The sequence below is a fragment of the Siphateles boraxobius genome, unplaced genomic scaffold (assembly GCF_051911475.1).
Source record: "Siphateles boraxobius isolate OS27281-9 unplaced genomic scaffold, OSU_SipBor_1 35, whole genome shotgun sequence".
Taxonomy (NCBI): Eukaryota; Metazoa; Chordata; class Actinopteri; order Cypriniformes; family Leuciscidae; genus Siphateles; species Siphateles boraxobius.
Window position 1 is genome coordinate 13105476 of NW_027508975.1, and position 15754 is coordinate 13121229.

Here is a 15754-nt window from a genome sequence, read left to right on the forward strand (position 1 = left end):
GCAGGGGCTTCACCGCCCTGGCCTCCGCCTCGTCTTGCTCCGCCCTGGCTGCCTGTTCAGTCAGGTCCACCCACGCTCCACGGCCCAGGCCCGCCTTGTCTATGTCCAGGGTCCGTTCCCCTGCATGGGCCTGGCCCTCCATCCCAGCCCCCGTTGACCTCCCCCCGGAGCTCTTAGGAGCGTCTGGAAGCCGCTCATTAGAGGGGGGGTTATGTGACGATCGGCAGCTGTAGTGCCCTCGAGAGCCACTGGAGGGCACTCTCTCATTGTGTTATGTTTTTCCCCATGGACTCATTATGTTATTATGTTCAGCTGTGTTTCATTATTGGTTATTGAGTTCCTGATTTAAACCGGTGTTTCTCCTCTGTCCTTTGCGAAGTCTTGTTTCACTGTTGTGTACATCTCCGAGCGTTTCCTAGTTTTCCTAGTCTAGTCTGTTCCTGTCTGTGTATTTGACCCATTGCCTGTTTGACTACCCTGTGAATAAACTCACGCTGCGTTTGGATCTAACCTTGTCTGGTTGTTCATGACAGATTGGTTTATTTTTCTTACGGTAATTTGGTCATTATATTACCATTTTAACTTTCACCAAACAACAACAACAACAACAACAAAAACACAATAATAATAATAATTATTATTATTATATTAATCACTTATCTTTTGGCATATTCACTCTGAAATGTTTTATAGTATATATAATGTGTACAAAAATATTGCTATTTAGATAAATAGTGCCACTCATTACTGTATTATAATAATAAATACTATATGTAATTACATGGGTGTGTATGCGCACACACACACACATACACACACACACACACACACACACACACACACACACACACACACACACACACACACACACACACACACACACACACACACACACACACACACACACACACACACACACACACACACACACACACAATACACAGCATGACTTCATGATCAGTGCAAAGTATCACAAATATCCTTCTCAAATGTACCCCCACCCCTGTGTGTGCCAGCTAAGCCTGCAAATTGATTGATTGCATGCTCACAAGAAGAAGTGGCAAGGTGACAAGGTCAATAAAAGTAACAAGAGTCATACTGGCCAAAATAAAACCATAAACCACAGCCAAGAAGAACAAAATTCACAAGGGATTTTGTTCATGTGCAAATACGAATGGACTGTTTCACATTGTCTTCAAGCTTAGTCAAATTATTTGAAAGATATTATAGCTTAATGTGTAATGCAAACATTTATATTTCAAATAAATTTGCTTAGAATTTATTTTCATATTATACTGTATGTCCCCATTCATCACCATTATGTTTAATAGGTTATAAAGATTTTAAAACAAAAAAACAAATACAATGTTATTAGGACACTTGTCTGGATATACTGTAAGCACAGGCCAACAGCCAAAGATCCTAGACAGATTTACATTTAAGATTTCATATAGGTTTTATGAGCAGGAGTTATCCTGAGATATATGCTATTATTTTCATGTTACTATATTCAACAGATGAACAATAAATTATTTCCTTATAACTCTCTGGCTGAATGCAGAAAATACACAATCAGAATTTATTGCATCCCAAATCACAGTACATTATAAATAGTAGCCATCTTGCTTTCTGTGGCTGATCAACTTTAGAAAGTAACATAAACTGTCCATTTCCAAATAAAAATAAAATAAAAAAGGTCATTATAACATGCGATGCGACTTTACATCTCCAAATTCTGAGGAGCAATGTCAGAATTGGGAGATGTAAATAATTCTTGCAATTTTAAGATATAAAGTCACACTGCATGATCATTGTGTTATAAATTTGGAATTGTGTTATAAACTCATAATTCAGAGAAAAAAACAATTGCGACAAACCCATAGCTGTAAGGAAAAATGTCTGAATTGAGGAATGTTAACTCAACATTTTTCAAGATTAATATGCTCGGATTTGCAAGAAATAAAGATAGAATTGTGATATATAAAGTCGCGATTACCTTTTTATTCTATGGCAGAAACGGGCTCCCATTTAGTTTCGCATTGTGATTGAAAATACATATTTCCTTTAAATATACAGTTCATGACATGCAATGCTAGCTAGTTGATTTTTTTAAGATATTGTAAAATACATCTCCATTCAGCCTTTTTGTCCTTGGCTGTGACACATCTAAAGGCTCAAGTGCATGCTTGTTTGTGCTGTATAAAAGGACCTTTTGCATAATATAAATACATATGTGCAGCAGATGCTACAGATTCATTGTACATGTCGTCTTTGAGTGTTAACTTATCCGTAATGCTTTGTGCTTTTTAAAACATATTAACAATAACAAATCAAATCAGGTTAAAATTTCTTGCGGATCAATCCAGAATCATTTGCGACCATCACAACAATGTGAGGAGGACAAAAGAGAAGCAAGTATCTATTCACTCAGTTCTTTAACAGTGTACCTCTATCAACCTCCACCTGTCTGTCAGTTGTTTTTAGTCTGTCCCTGAAGAGGAGGCGACCTTGACTCTCACGTCTCTTTCACCTGGTGCGTGCCGCCAACAGTAAGGCAGCAATTTTCTCAAAATGATCCGTTTGTACTCTACATTTACATGACGCTTTTATCCAAAGCGACTTACAATTGCTATATTTCAGAGGTCGCACGCCTCTGGAGAAACTAGGGGTTAAGTGTCTTGCTCAGGGACACATTGGTGTCTCACAGTGGATTCGAACCCGGGTCCCTCACACCAGAGGCATTTGTCTTATCCATCATTTCTATACATCTTTCTCTCCATTTGTGTCTTTCTCCAATTTTCATATTCCCAGCCAGGATTTTATTACCTGTACAAACTTTTATGAAATGCTCAAGTCTTTCTATCAACCTCTGCACGGGCATGGGGACAAGGTAGAGTGCTATTGTATCTCTTGTGTGTTAATAGTTTCCAGAGCTGTGCTTCAGTGAACTCATTTCATGGCCTCAGGCACAGATGAGCTCAGGGGGCTTCTGCTTCCTGTTTTTGCTCACCTGTGTCAGCTCGCAGACAGACTTGAGTAATAAATCTGCACTTAATAAAAGTCTATAGGCTCTAGTTATAAACCTGTCAGTCACATTTATGTCAATATTTGCATTAGCAGTCAAATTTAATGATGTTCTTCTTTTGCTATCTTAGAACATAGGATTGTGTAGTTTTGTAAATGGAATTTGTAATATTTAGCCAGTGAAATATCAAATTAATGCTATTTCTTAAAATTTGGGATTTATAATTATTTCATTATTTTTAGATTTGTATAAATTACTATTTATTTAAACAGTTTGAGGACACACAACTCTCTAAATGGACCTTCAATACAGAAGTTGACATAGTGAGAAGAGTACATTTTTTTTTAAACAGATAAACGCGTTGGCTGCTTTCAGTCAGTCAGGTATAATTACTGTGCATGCACTATTCATTTTCATATTCAACTTAATATTCACACTTCTCACTTAATAATCAACGATATTATTGATCTGCCTGCATTGACACCATTATAAGAGAACTGAACTGAGCTGGACGATGACATCACTGTTTTGTCCAGAGTGGCTATATATATATATATATATATATATATATATATATATATATATATATATAAATTAACTAAATTAATAACTTTTTTACATCAAAAATTATCAATCACTGAACTTACTTAAGTTGGCCTATGAAACTATTTTCTTCTAGAACTGGTTATCACTGAAGTGCTGCTTTGAAACAATCTGTATTGTAAAAAGCGCTATATAAATAAAAAATAAAAGGTGACTAATTTTCATCAAGCCGAATGAATCCAATCCAATTTCAGATTCTGTATGTTCAGTTTATATTTATGAACCCTAAACTTGCAATCTGATTTAAATTTTCATTTACATGTACATTACATGTATTCTGAACAAAACTTCAGCACATCACTGCCTCAGTTGCCGCATTCAGAAGCAGAGAAAGTCACTGAGATAATGTCACCTGGGCCACCGTGCCTTGGTGACATCTAAAAATAAAGCTGACATATATGTCAGAAGAGCTTTTTAGCAAATATTTTGTAAATATTCAGTCTCCTCCACTGATGCGTTTGTAACACGCAAGACATAGGCCTACATAACAGAGGTGTCAAGTCCAGGTTCAGAAAGTAAAATTCATCCTCAGTATTTTGTTCCAATCACCTGGATTTGCTAATTAGCACAGTTTTTCAGCCAGGAGATAGAACTAATTAGTGAAATCAGCTGGCTGAGTTAATGGGTGGAATAAACATATGGCAGGACTTTTACTTTCTGACCCCTGGAATTGACACCTCTGATGTTCGTGAGACTTTATTTTACTTGTTGATCAGATCAGACTCTTTCAATCCTATTGAATTTCATTCAGATCGAACTCAGTCAGGGGTATGTTTCCAAAAAGCATTGTTAGCCAAATATGGTCGTAAGATCCATCGTTATCAGCATAGTTCAACGACATGTGCGACAAAGTTACTATGTTTTTGGTAAAGGTAAATGATGGTTAAAGGGTTAGTTCACTCAAAAATTACAATTTTGTCATCATTTACTCACCCTTATGTTATTACAAACCTGTATAAGGTTTCTTCCTTCTGTTGAACTCAAACGAAGACATTTTGAAGAATGTTGGTAGCCAGACTATTGACGGTAGCCATTGACTCTGGTCAACTGTCAACTGTCTGGTTACCTTCTTTTTCTGTTAAACAGAACAAAGAAACTCATACAGGTTTGGAACAACATAAGGGTAAGGGAATGATGACAGAATTGTAATTTTAGGGTGAACTATCACTTTAAGTAGCGAGTTCCATCATTGTACGGGAAATGTACCCCAGATCGATGGATGTGTTTACATGCAGACTTTTCAGATTTTCAGTCCAATTGAGCCATCAGTCTGATTACTAATGGATTATTTGGTTGCATGCAAACATAGCTAATGTTCAGAATTGACAACCATATTTAAATTTTTTACCAAGTGTGACTCTCAAATTGTCCTACGCATTTAAAGGGAGACAAGAATAGATCAAATAACATCTATATTGTCAGACTCTTCTCTAATTCAAGAATAATGCAGGCAACCACAGAGAACGAAAACTCAAAATTGTATTGTCTCTTTATGGATTTTATTCTTATTCTAAATTGTTCGGCATTTCAAAATGCTGATTCCAACCCCTTTCAAACTCAACCACACAATATTTTTCACAAACTGAGAGAGGTTAATAGCACTAACATTAATATTAGACAACCCATACTTAAACTACCCATACTTATGTATTGCATGCAATGATGTGACGCTGCAGTTCAGCACATATAAGCTAAACTTTAGTCGTGACTTGTATATTTCAAGTTGTGAGTGCGTTTACATAACTGAACTGATTATAAACACAACCATACACTTGTGAAAAAGAAGTACACTTTAGCACACTTTTAAAAAAATTATGGAAAATAATAAAAATAATTACTATGGAAAGATTTACTTTAAAGAATATACTTAAGTGTGAACTGAATGTAATGTTTTTGTAATCATTTGTAGCTGTGCGCTATGTAGATACCGATGAAATCGCTACCAAATTGAGTTAAGATTTGAAGTACTCTTACAAGTGCACATTCGATATTGATTGAGCACACATCTTTTTCAAAAGAGTATTTAGTACTCTAAATGGGACTGACAACTGTATTACGCTGCTGTGTGAACGTAGCTTTTGAATGTGCTTCAATAAATAATGACGACAAAAATGAGCTGAGCTTCCTCAAATCAGTGACATTCAGATCATTTGAGCAAGAGCTTTTTCTTTTGACAAATGTGACATTAACATTAGCCTACCATTCCTACTTGACATCCCTTGCCCACTCATGTCACACTTACCACGAGCTTTATGGCTGATGTCCCGGAGAATCTCATCATAACGGATTGGTTCATCATCCTGATTAAACACCATGTCTTCTACTGTGATGTTGTCTTTAAGCATCTCTGTGTACGGCCCCTCCACGGCAAAGTAGCACGGCCGGTCATCTTTCTTATTATCGTTAAACAGGAGCATGGCGTGTTTGTGCCAGCCGAAATGATGGTGCATCCTGAGCACAAACTCACCCAGCTTCTGGTGGGTAGGGCCGACGTTGGTGATGGACGAGTACAAATTGAAACCCAGCGCCCTCGCCCCACCCGTGATCATCGGAACCTCCCAATGCGTGGTGAAGCGGGCCACGGGTGAGGACGAGTAGTCACAACCTGGCCCGATGAAAGCCCAAGGGTTATGTGAAAACTTTAGGTCCACGGCCACAAGAGGAGCCACTGAATCCGAACACACTCCTTCTTTGTTTTCGCTGCTATTGAAGACCAATTGTAGAGTGTAGCCAGGCAGCAGGTTGGGGTCAGAATTCACCTTGTCCAGGGCCCAAAACAAGGCAGGGCCCACCCGGGGCCATGCCCAGGGGTACTCTGTGTTGTGTAGAGGTAGGATGACTGCCAAGGTGATGTTCTTTTGAGGTAGATGGGGACTGAGAGACTGAGGCTGGTTTTGAGGGAGGGGTTCCAGTTCAACCACTCCACATGACACACCACTCAGAAGAACTAGAAGAGTTAGCCTCAATGGGCCCATCCAGAACGCTTTCATTCTCAAAATGAATAGTAAGGGCTAAGACTCTGAAAACATGAAGACAGAGACACATTTGAAATGCACTTTCTGCAGCACTGAGAATGTCTGTCATTCACAAAGTTACTTGTTTATTCATAGAAATGAAATGAGAAAAGAAAACATTATACTACTAAAAATGTCTACTACTTCAACAATCAGTAGAATGTGATACTATGAAAAATAACTGTTCTATAATGGCATCACGCATCCATGAATAACTTTAAAAATCCATAGAATCGACAAAAAAAATTCTCTTTATAGTGCAAAAAGTTTCTTCAGATCATTAAAAAATTCTTTGCACTAAGAAAAGGTAGGTTCTTTCACAATAACACCGTTTGAAACCTTTATTTTTTAGAGGGTACCATTAATTAAACATATTATATAAATACTTTATTCATAATTGAGAGAAGACTATCCTATAGCTAATAATAGCCATTTAATTATTAATATATTTCAAAGGGCCGTTCTCAACCAGATTCGCACATGACGCGTTTTTGGTGTACAAAAACCGAATCAAACTGAACCATGGGGTTTGGAGACGCGATCTTGCACATTTAACACACTTTTCACTTTACACGCCTTACAACGTCAAGCTGACAAAACTAAATAAACCGATGCGTTTTTGAACTTCTAAGAGTGACGCAAGTGTACACAGACCAGAATTTACCAACGCAGTCGACAGGACGCAAGAACGCGTCTTCACCTTACCGTTAATATATTAAAACACACTTTTAAATAAAGCTTTGCTGAACAGAATAAACATCGTGCAATTAATTGAATTAGTAGGCTATATTACCACAGATCAGGTCGTCATTTGGAATCATCCCACTTGCAAGTCTGCCGTTCTTTCCAACCGTTAAAATCCGTTTTTTGTGAATGTTGTGGCGAAAATGTTCCCTCGGAGAAAACACGTCGATTATTGCAGCTCAAACCGACTCACCCAACTTACAGGAGTGAAACTTTGCTCTCTTGACCCTTTCCATAGAAACCACCATGAACTCTCGAGCCCCCCTCTTTCTCCGAATGCGCTGAGGAAACGGCTTCGCAAAGAGGAATTTTTTTCTCGTTACGCCAGTGAATTTCTTGGAAACTTTGTTAATGAGTATTGATGCTTCTGTAGCTAAAATTGTTCACCGTGTCCTCTTCTCCTTGATGTTTTCCCGAATGGAGAAGATAGGTAAATCTCAGCGGGTTTGGATTTGATCCAGAATGTCACACACAAAAAAAGTGTCAAAGTTAAAGTAAAAAGCGCGTTCACATCTGCATCCATAAAACTTGAATGATGAACTCAAAGAATATTTAGTACAACACAACGAAAGGTGCAGGTTTATTGTGAGGCACACTCTATGTTTGAAGTCTATTCTCCCACATCCTCCTCCTGTGAGTGACGGGGCAGTCAATGCGATGTACAGCTCAAGGTGGGAGGAGGAGAGAAGTGAGAGAGGGAATGACACAGTGTGCTAGTCTAAAGTGCAGGCGGGAGAGGAGGAGGAAGAGAGAGAGAGAGAGAGAGAGAGAGAGAGAGAGAGAGAGAGAGATGTAGATTTTTTTTTACAGCGCTGTTGCACAGCCATATGGCACCAGATAGATGATAAATAGATAGATAGATATTAGATAGATCAGGTTTTTTATTTAAATATTGATTGAGGACATTTGTGGCTCAGCAAATGTGTATTAATAATTTGTTCAGTCATTATATAGCCACTTGTTATAGCTACAAGATCACTGTGCCCCACACAGGATGAACATCCACTTTATCATTGAACAACAATGACCTGACCTTTTGCATGGGAATACACAGGAAAAACAGCTCGCTGGAGAGATGAGAGGGCAGGACTTGCTTGACTTGCCAATGTGTGAGCGTTTGGTGTGAGGTGAGGTGGGGTGGAGTCCATCTCGACCTCCGGCATTTTAATCACATGCCTTTCTTCCTTCTCATTGTTCCATTTTTTTCGCCCACTTCCTCCCAATTAAAACGTTCTATTTTTGTGCAGTCCATTACACTTTTATTGGCTTTTGCTCCTCCCTCTCCTCCGCTTTGTTCTGTTCTCCGTTTGGCCTTCTGCTGGAGCGTCTCATCTTGCGTCGTCCTCAGCAGCCCTCACCCTGACAAACAACTTCCAGATCAATAAAGCACAGGGAGGACCTCGGCTGCTGGCTTCCCGTACACAGAGCGCGCCGGGAAAGCCATGCTGCGCGCCAGGCTACAACCTCCCTGTTATGGTTGGTCGTAAATAAGAAGAGCCGGGGGGCCGCGGGGGGCTGATAAACTGTGTTCCATTTTCTCTTTCCCCGCCTCCAGATGGGCAAATGTGCTACTTTCTAATATCTGCCAAATTTGACCCAGCTGACCGACTACCCTTCCATTCATTCCCTAATTCCCCATGCTGCTTATCTGAACCCCCCTTGCACCTTTGACCTCATCCAGTCAACCACACACACACACCAGTGGCTGCGTTTCCAAAACAGGATATGTTGCACCCTTACTCACTCTGTCACTCGCTTTTTTTCTAATAATGCTGAATACAGCATACTACCATGTCATGTCATGTAATGTCATGTACTGTGTGCAATATAATAATTTTCCTTATGCATGAAATACCCAGACTCATTGCATTAAAATGTCCACAGTTTTAGAGCACACTGGGCAGAATACAGTATCCCACAATCCAATGCCCTCAATCTGGACTTTCTTTTCCTCATGACAAAGGAACGGAAGTTACATCAGCAGAGAAATTAATGTATTTCGTTATTCGTTATTTGATCAGAACACAATGAGTTAAGACATTTCTTAATAGATTTAAATTTATAAATGTACGTACTTGAGGATTTCTGGTGAAAGAATAAGGTCATTATTTATACAATTTTATAATTAATTTTATAAAAAAAAATTATTTAATTGGTTCACTGGTTCTTATTTGGTCTTTAATTAAATAAATATGCAAATTACAACTATGACAATTATATACTATATTATTATATACTATTTTTTTTTGGGGGGGGGGGGGGGGCAAATCACATACTGCGATGTATAACATACAATAATAATATTTATAATAACATTACTTAACTAATACTTTTATTATAACAAATATTCTGATTTCACATGTAAAGCACTGACACAGGGAGTTTTATTGATTTGCTCTTTGTAAGTAACTTAACTGTAGTGAACATCCCGCTTAATTTACTATAGTACTATGTATTTATATCTTAAAAAGATTTAGATAGATAGATAGATAGATAGATAGATAGATAGATAGATAGATAGATAGATAGATAGATAGATAGATCTTCAAATCAGGTAGGCGACCAGTTTTGCTTTCAAAACAGTGATTTTCCCAAAAAGGATAGCAGTTTGCATTTTTAAAAATGTTTTATCCATAATGCATTAACTTTCACATACTGCATTTTAAAATTGTAGGCAGTATGCATTATATACTGTGCCGTATCCGTAGGCATTTTAGAACATAGTCTCTCTCTTTTCTCCTGGTTTGTTATTACGGGTAACCTCCTCTCATCTCTACCTTCTCCTCCCTCTCTCCTACGTTCTTCTGTATTACTCACACAAACTTAGAGTTCAACCTCCAATAAATCCTCCACATTCAAAGTTCTCTTCTCTGTTGCACACAAACACAAACAAGTAAGCTTTACTAACGATGTCTGTAATCACTATAAGGAAGAAACGGAGCAGCCTACACACATTCCTGTGTGCGCAAAAATACGCACAAACTGTTCTTGCTTGTTTTGTTTTGGTCTGAATTCTTCCACGGCCTAATGAAACTGCTTCCTCCCTCTGTGTTTCCAGGATGTTTGATGTTTGGAGTGATCTCTCATCCTTTTTTGTGGTCTTTGGTCACTGCCCTTTAAACCTCACAATGTGGCGCAAGGAGGTCCAGAATCACGGCACAGAAATGAAAAAGCAGGACCTTGCCTTTGTGTGAGAGTGTGTGAAGTGTCTTGATCTTAATAGCTGTGTAAACATTTCATTTGTATCTCATCTCTTGTCTGAATCAAAAAGTGGTCTGCTGCATTACCTCAGTACAGATAAGTCAGCCCCACTAATGACGCTTTGCATCTGCACAGCAGTGACTTCCTGTATGTGTACGTGGGAGGAAACTCTCGACTCCCTCTCCCTCTTCCTAACGCATTTTCTTGCTTTGTTTCCCCTCAAAGCATCTTTACTAGTGCTCCTTTATTGAAATAATACAATGATTTTTCTGTGGAATAATATACTCTCTGATCCTCTGGTTGTTTTAGACTACAGATTTGGTATTTGGTGGGCTAACAATCATGTTCACGCATTGTTATTATGCCGCCTTGGTAGGAGATCATTAGCAGAAGTGGTGCAAGTGTACGTTGGGAAGGGATTTCAGCAGTTTTTGGTATAGTGTGACTCACAGTACACATACACCAAAATAACCTGTGGCCTCTTTAATAGCACAAGTCCAACTCATACTCAAGATTCCCATGGCAACCATTATCAGCCAGTTGCCTTGTAACAGACCAGAAGTGATCAGTCGAATGATAATATCAATAAAAACAACTAACACCACAAAAAACTAGATACATTTTGTAAGGGTGCTTGCAAATAGCTGACATAATGCTAATTTATTGTGAGTGGTTGCCAGGGCATTGCTATGCAGTTGCTAGGGTGGTGCAGTCACATTTACCATTGCATTTCAGTAGGAATCTGTAGGATCAGGAATTTCCCATAAGGGCAAACATTTTGCATTTTTTTAAAGCAAAAATACACAATAGACCTTTTTTTGTCTGCAAAATTCCACTAAGGCAACCTTTCTGCCGGCCCCCCTTTTGTAGAGAAAAATATTTTCAAGCCCTCACCTACATGCACCCAAAAAAAACACACTCACAGACATCCAATAGGAGTTATTTAAAACATTGTAATTAATACAGTACAATTTCTTAACTTCAACAGGCTTCTCTGTGACGTCTTGACTTGTTCGGCTTCATTCTGTCAGAAGCTAATATTTTTGCTTAGTGCACAACCATGCATTCATCATTTATATTTTCACATGGCTTACTAAATTCTGATTCTTCAATCATGCCATTAGCGGTCTGTTATTACAAGACAACAACTGATAACAACTGATACAACTGATAACAGACCACTCAAGCAGGTATTGAGTTATCTTGAGGTAATACAATATGTCAAATTAATATTTTGTGTTAAATTATTAATTTTGCCGTGCCCCCCAGTTTGGGAACCACTGCACCAATGGCTCGTGTCCACCTAGCGGTATGGTACAGAAAAAGTAAAGTAGGCTATGCAATTATTTCCATTTCGATTGTCAGAAGTTGACCATCAAAATCCCGAACCGTACCGTACAATATGTCAAATTAATATTTTGTGTTAAATTATTTACTTATCTGGCAAGTAGCTGCATAATAAGTGGGGTAATTACGCAGTGGGGTCTTGTATCACCCTGAAGAGGCTTCTTTTTCATAACAATCCGCTGACTGTACACTATCCCTTAGCCTTGCCGTGCCCCCCAGTTTGGGAACCACTGCACCAATGGCTCGTGTCCACCTAGCGGTATGGTACAGCAAAGTACAGTAGGCTATGCAATTATTTCCATTTCGATTGTCAGAAGTTGACCATCAAAATCCCGAACCGTACCGTGCCACTTTTTAGGGACCCTTCCGTTGGGGTACCTAGCACAGTGGTCTGGTACTTACAGGGTGGAGCTAGACTAATTACAGAACATTGATTTGTTGACAGAAAATTGTCACTTGCACGTGCTTTTTTGGCTGTGTTTTTCCATGCATCCTAACAAAGCTCAAACAAGAACAAGATCTTCTGTACGTCCTCCATTGCTCCATTGCATTGTTTACTTAGTACTTTCTTCTTCGCACGAGACTGACGTTGATCGCTACACCATGCCAATCAGGTAAGGATACTGTTGGCGGTGGAAACGCAAGCCGGTTCAGGGTTCACCGTCCCGAATTGTACTGTACTGTACTGTACCGTACCGCTCGATGGAAACTAGCCATAAGGTAACCATCCACCAAAAATCTAGGGTCCAATTGCTTAAAAAACTCTTCTTAATAAACCACACAATTTGAAGTATTATCCATGTCTGTAGCACAAATCTTTATGGGTTTTTAACAAAAGCTTTGTGCATTATCTTGTAAAGAGTATACCTTGATGATAGCAAATTGTTCCTGGAATGTTAAGATTAAGTGCAATTTGAATGATCAATGTAAGTTTTAAAATGCTGATTAGATCACTTCTTTCTTCACTTGAGGTTTACTTTGAAGAATTTCTTGTCATTTAGCTCCAGGAAATCATGATACAATTGATTTATGTTGAAAAGAAAACTAATGAATTGTGGCCGTGTCTACCGAACTTTCACTTAATCTGATATGAATTAACTACATGATTATGTGATAAATAACCTTGGTCAAACCTAATTTGGAGAAAGAACATGCACAAAGCTAATTCAAGTGAATTAAGATTACATTTATGTGAAACAAAACTACCACTGAATATGAAGTTTGTTAAGGACACGGTCATCAATTGCTAGCTTCCATTTTTAAAAAGTGTAAACCAACTCATTTTGATTCAGAGAATCAGCTCCATTTTGCTGTACATGACCTCAGCGACCCACAAATCCTCTCTATTAGTGAATAACCGGAAGGCAAGTAAGATACCTCTTTCTTATCATTGATGATGTCTGACTACTATTTTATCATCATTTTATCAGCCCTGAGGAGTTGCTGAAAATCGGCGGACATCATACATCTGTAAACTGGTCAAAAATGATCCACTGGAAATGTTCTGTATCAATGTGACAGCCTCAGGAAAAAAGGCCAACCACACACAATCAGGAAGGATGTAATTTTACCTGCTGTCGAAACTATGGTCATTGGTCAGCGTTATGCTGACAAAGAAGGCAGCTAAGCAACTCGATTTGATTCCTTAGTCCAATAAAACAGTTTAGCCAGAACAAAAGATATGGCAATAAATGGTTTCATTCTATAGACTGTCAGGGCAAAATAGAGGAAGATTTTTTTGCAAACCTTCAACTACTAATACAACAGTTTGTGGTTTCCAATAATATTACTTGCACAAATCTGGGACTTGTGGGACTTGCACACTGATTTATAATAAATATACACTGTATATAGAGATCAGTGGACTTGGACAACACATTGAAGTTGTGAGGCGGGTCAAAGATCTCTGCTTGTTGCACACGTCACCAAGCATGGGTCACAACACAAATGTTGATGTTATAGAGTTTTTTATCAATAAACTATATCAAGTGTCACTATTACAAACATGCCTGTTTTCCTCATTATACAAGGACATAAAGTGAGCATTGCCAGCTTCCATTACACAGAGAGGTGCAGTGACTCTCTCATGGAAAGTTATCACTCATCAGTTTCATTTGCATGATGAGGTGAGAACATTTTTCATGGATTCATAGTTCATACTTGTAGACCACCTCTATGATTTCAGTTTCAACAGGCTCACATTTTCAGTTACTTGGTCTTAACGGTCTGGTGTTAGCGGTCACCATACTGAATGGTCTACAAACCAGAGGCCACAAAGACAAAAAGCCAAGCCTTGTGATGAATCCTTTAAAACTGTCTGAAATTCTGTCAATAATGAGAATCAGCTGCTGTAGGCCTGCTATTATCACCTATTTGAAAATTCAACTGCAGAACTTCCTCCAGTCTGTATCCCTGCTCAATGGGATACAAAATCCCTTTGCATGTCACCGGGGGTTTCAGATCCAGAAAACCAAGGCTTTACGAAATCTCTTATGAATGTAAAAGCAGCCTCTATGAGATGTTTAGGTTGTTGCTAGAGTGACATTTCCATCTGGCAAAAACACATATGCTCATTTATTAGTATCTGCAGTTCCACAAGGCCTGTCCTTGCGGCATAAAAAAAACAGTGGAAAAGGATTAGCTGCTCATTTTTTGGAACTTGAACTGAACTCCTTTTTATGTGAAGACTCATTCAATCCACTCAGACTAGAACTACTGCGACCAATATATATTTTCTTTGCAAAATTTTTGAAAACAAAACTGTCATATTGAATACATTTGAGCAATGTAAATAATTTTCAAATATTACCAGTTACACTGTCACACATAATAAAGAACAATAGAGCATAGCTAGCAATGCCAAGTTCATTTGTTTGATTCCCAAAAAATATGAATTGATAAAATGTGTACCTTGAATGCAGTGGAATGCAGATAAAAGTGTCTGCCAAATCCACAACTGTAGATATTTGGATTTTAGTGTTGTGGCATGGTGGATATATTTTTTCATGAGAAGAATGTGTGAAAGTGTATTGGTAGTTCAAATGGGCCGGCAGAATTGGGCTTTCAAAAGAAAAGAAACCTGTTGCTAGGCAGCCCAGCCACATTCCATAACTGAGATTACTAGATTTCGCCACATGCAGAACTTGTATACAAACTAGAGTCTTGACCGCGGCCGTGGCGGTGACGACCCTTTGGGCGGCCGTGACGGTGACGACCCTTCGGGCGGCCGTGACGGTGACGACCCTTCGGGCGGCCGTGGCAGTGAGGACCCTTCGGGCGACCATGGCGATGAGGACCCTTCGGGCGGCCATGGCGGCGAGGACCCTTCGGGTGACCACGGCGGAGTGGATTTATTGCCCCCCCAAAAAATGTTCTTGGGGAGGTTAACGGGCTGATGCTCTGGGTAGGAGAAGTCCAGTGGCGGAGGCGTGTCAGGGCTGGTCAGGACCAGCGGCGAAGATGGCTCTGGGATGAACAGGACCAGCGGCGAAAGGGACTTTGAGTTGGGCAGGACCAGCGACGAAGAGGGCTTTGAGCTGGGCAGGACCAGCGGCGAAGAGGGCTTTGAGCTGGGCAGGACCAGCGGGGAAGAGGGCTTTGGCGCAGGATCAACGGGCTCTTGCGCAGGATCAACGAGCTCTGGCGCAGGATCTACGGGCTCTGGCGCAGGATCAGCGGTGAAGGCTCTGTGCTGGACGGGACCAGCGTTGAAGGCTGTGTGCTGGACTGGACCAGCGGTGAAGGCTCTGTGCTGGACGGGACCAGAGGTGAAGGCTCTTTGCTGGACGGGGCCAGCGGGGAAGGCTCTGTGCTGAACGGG

General features: G+C 39.6%; 1 protein-coding gene across 1 annotated transcript in view; it reads right to left on the bottom strand.

The window, feature by feature from the left end:
* The window catches only part of npr1a (natriuretic peptide receptor 1a), a 147138-nt gene extending 139081 nt beyond the window's left edge, over window positions 1–8057 (bottom strand). The window contains exons 1-2 of the mRNA XM_077196463.1: window positions 7436–8057; window positions 5871–6647 (exon numbers count right to left, since the gene is read on the bottom strand). Of these exons, the coding sequence (XP_077052578.1) occupies window positions 5871–6618 (748 nt within the window). The 5' untranslated portion in view covers window positions 6619–6647; window positions 7436–8057. The remainder of the gene's footprint in view (window positions 1–5870; window positions 6648–7435) is intronic.
* Between the last annotated feature and the right edge of the window lie 7697 nt (window positions 8058–15754).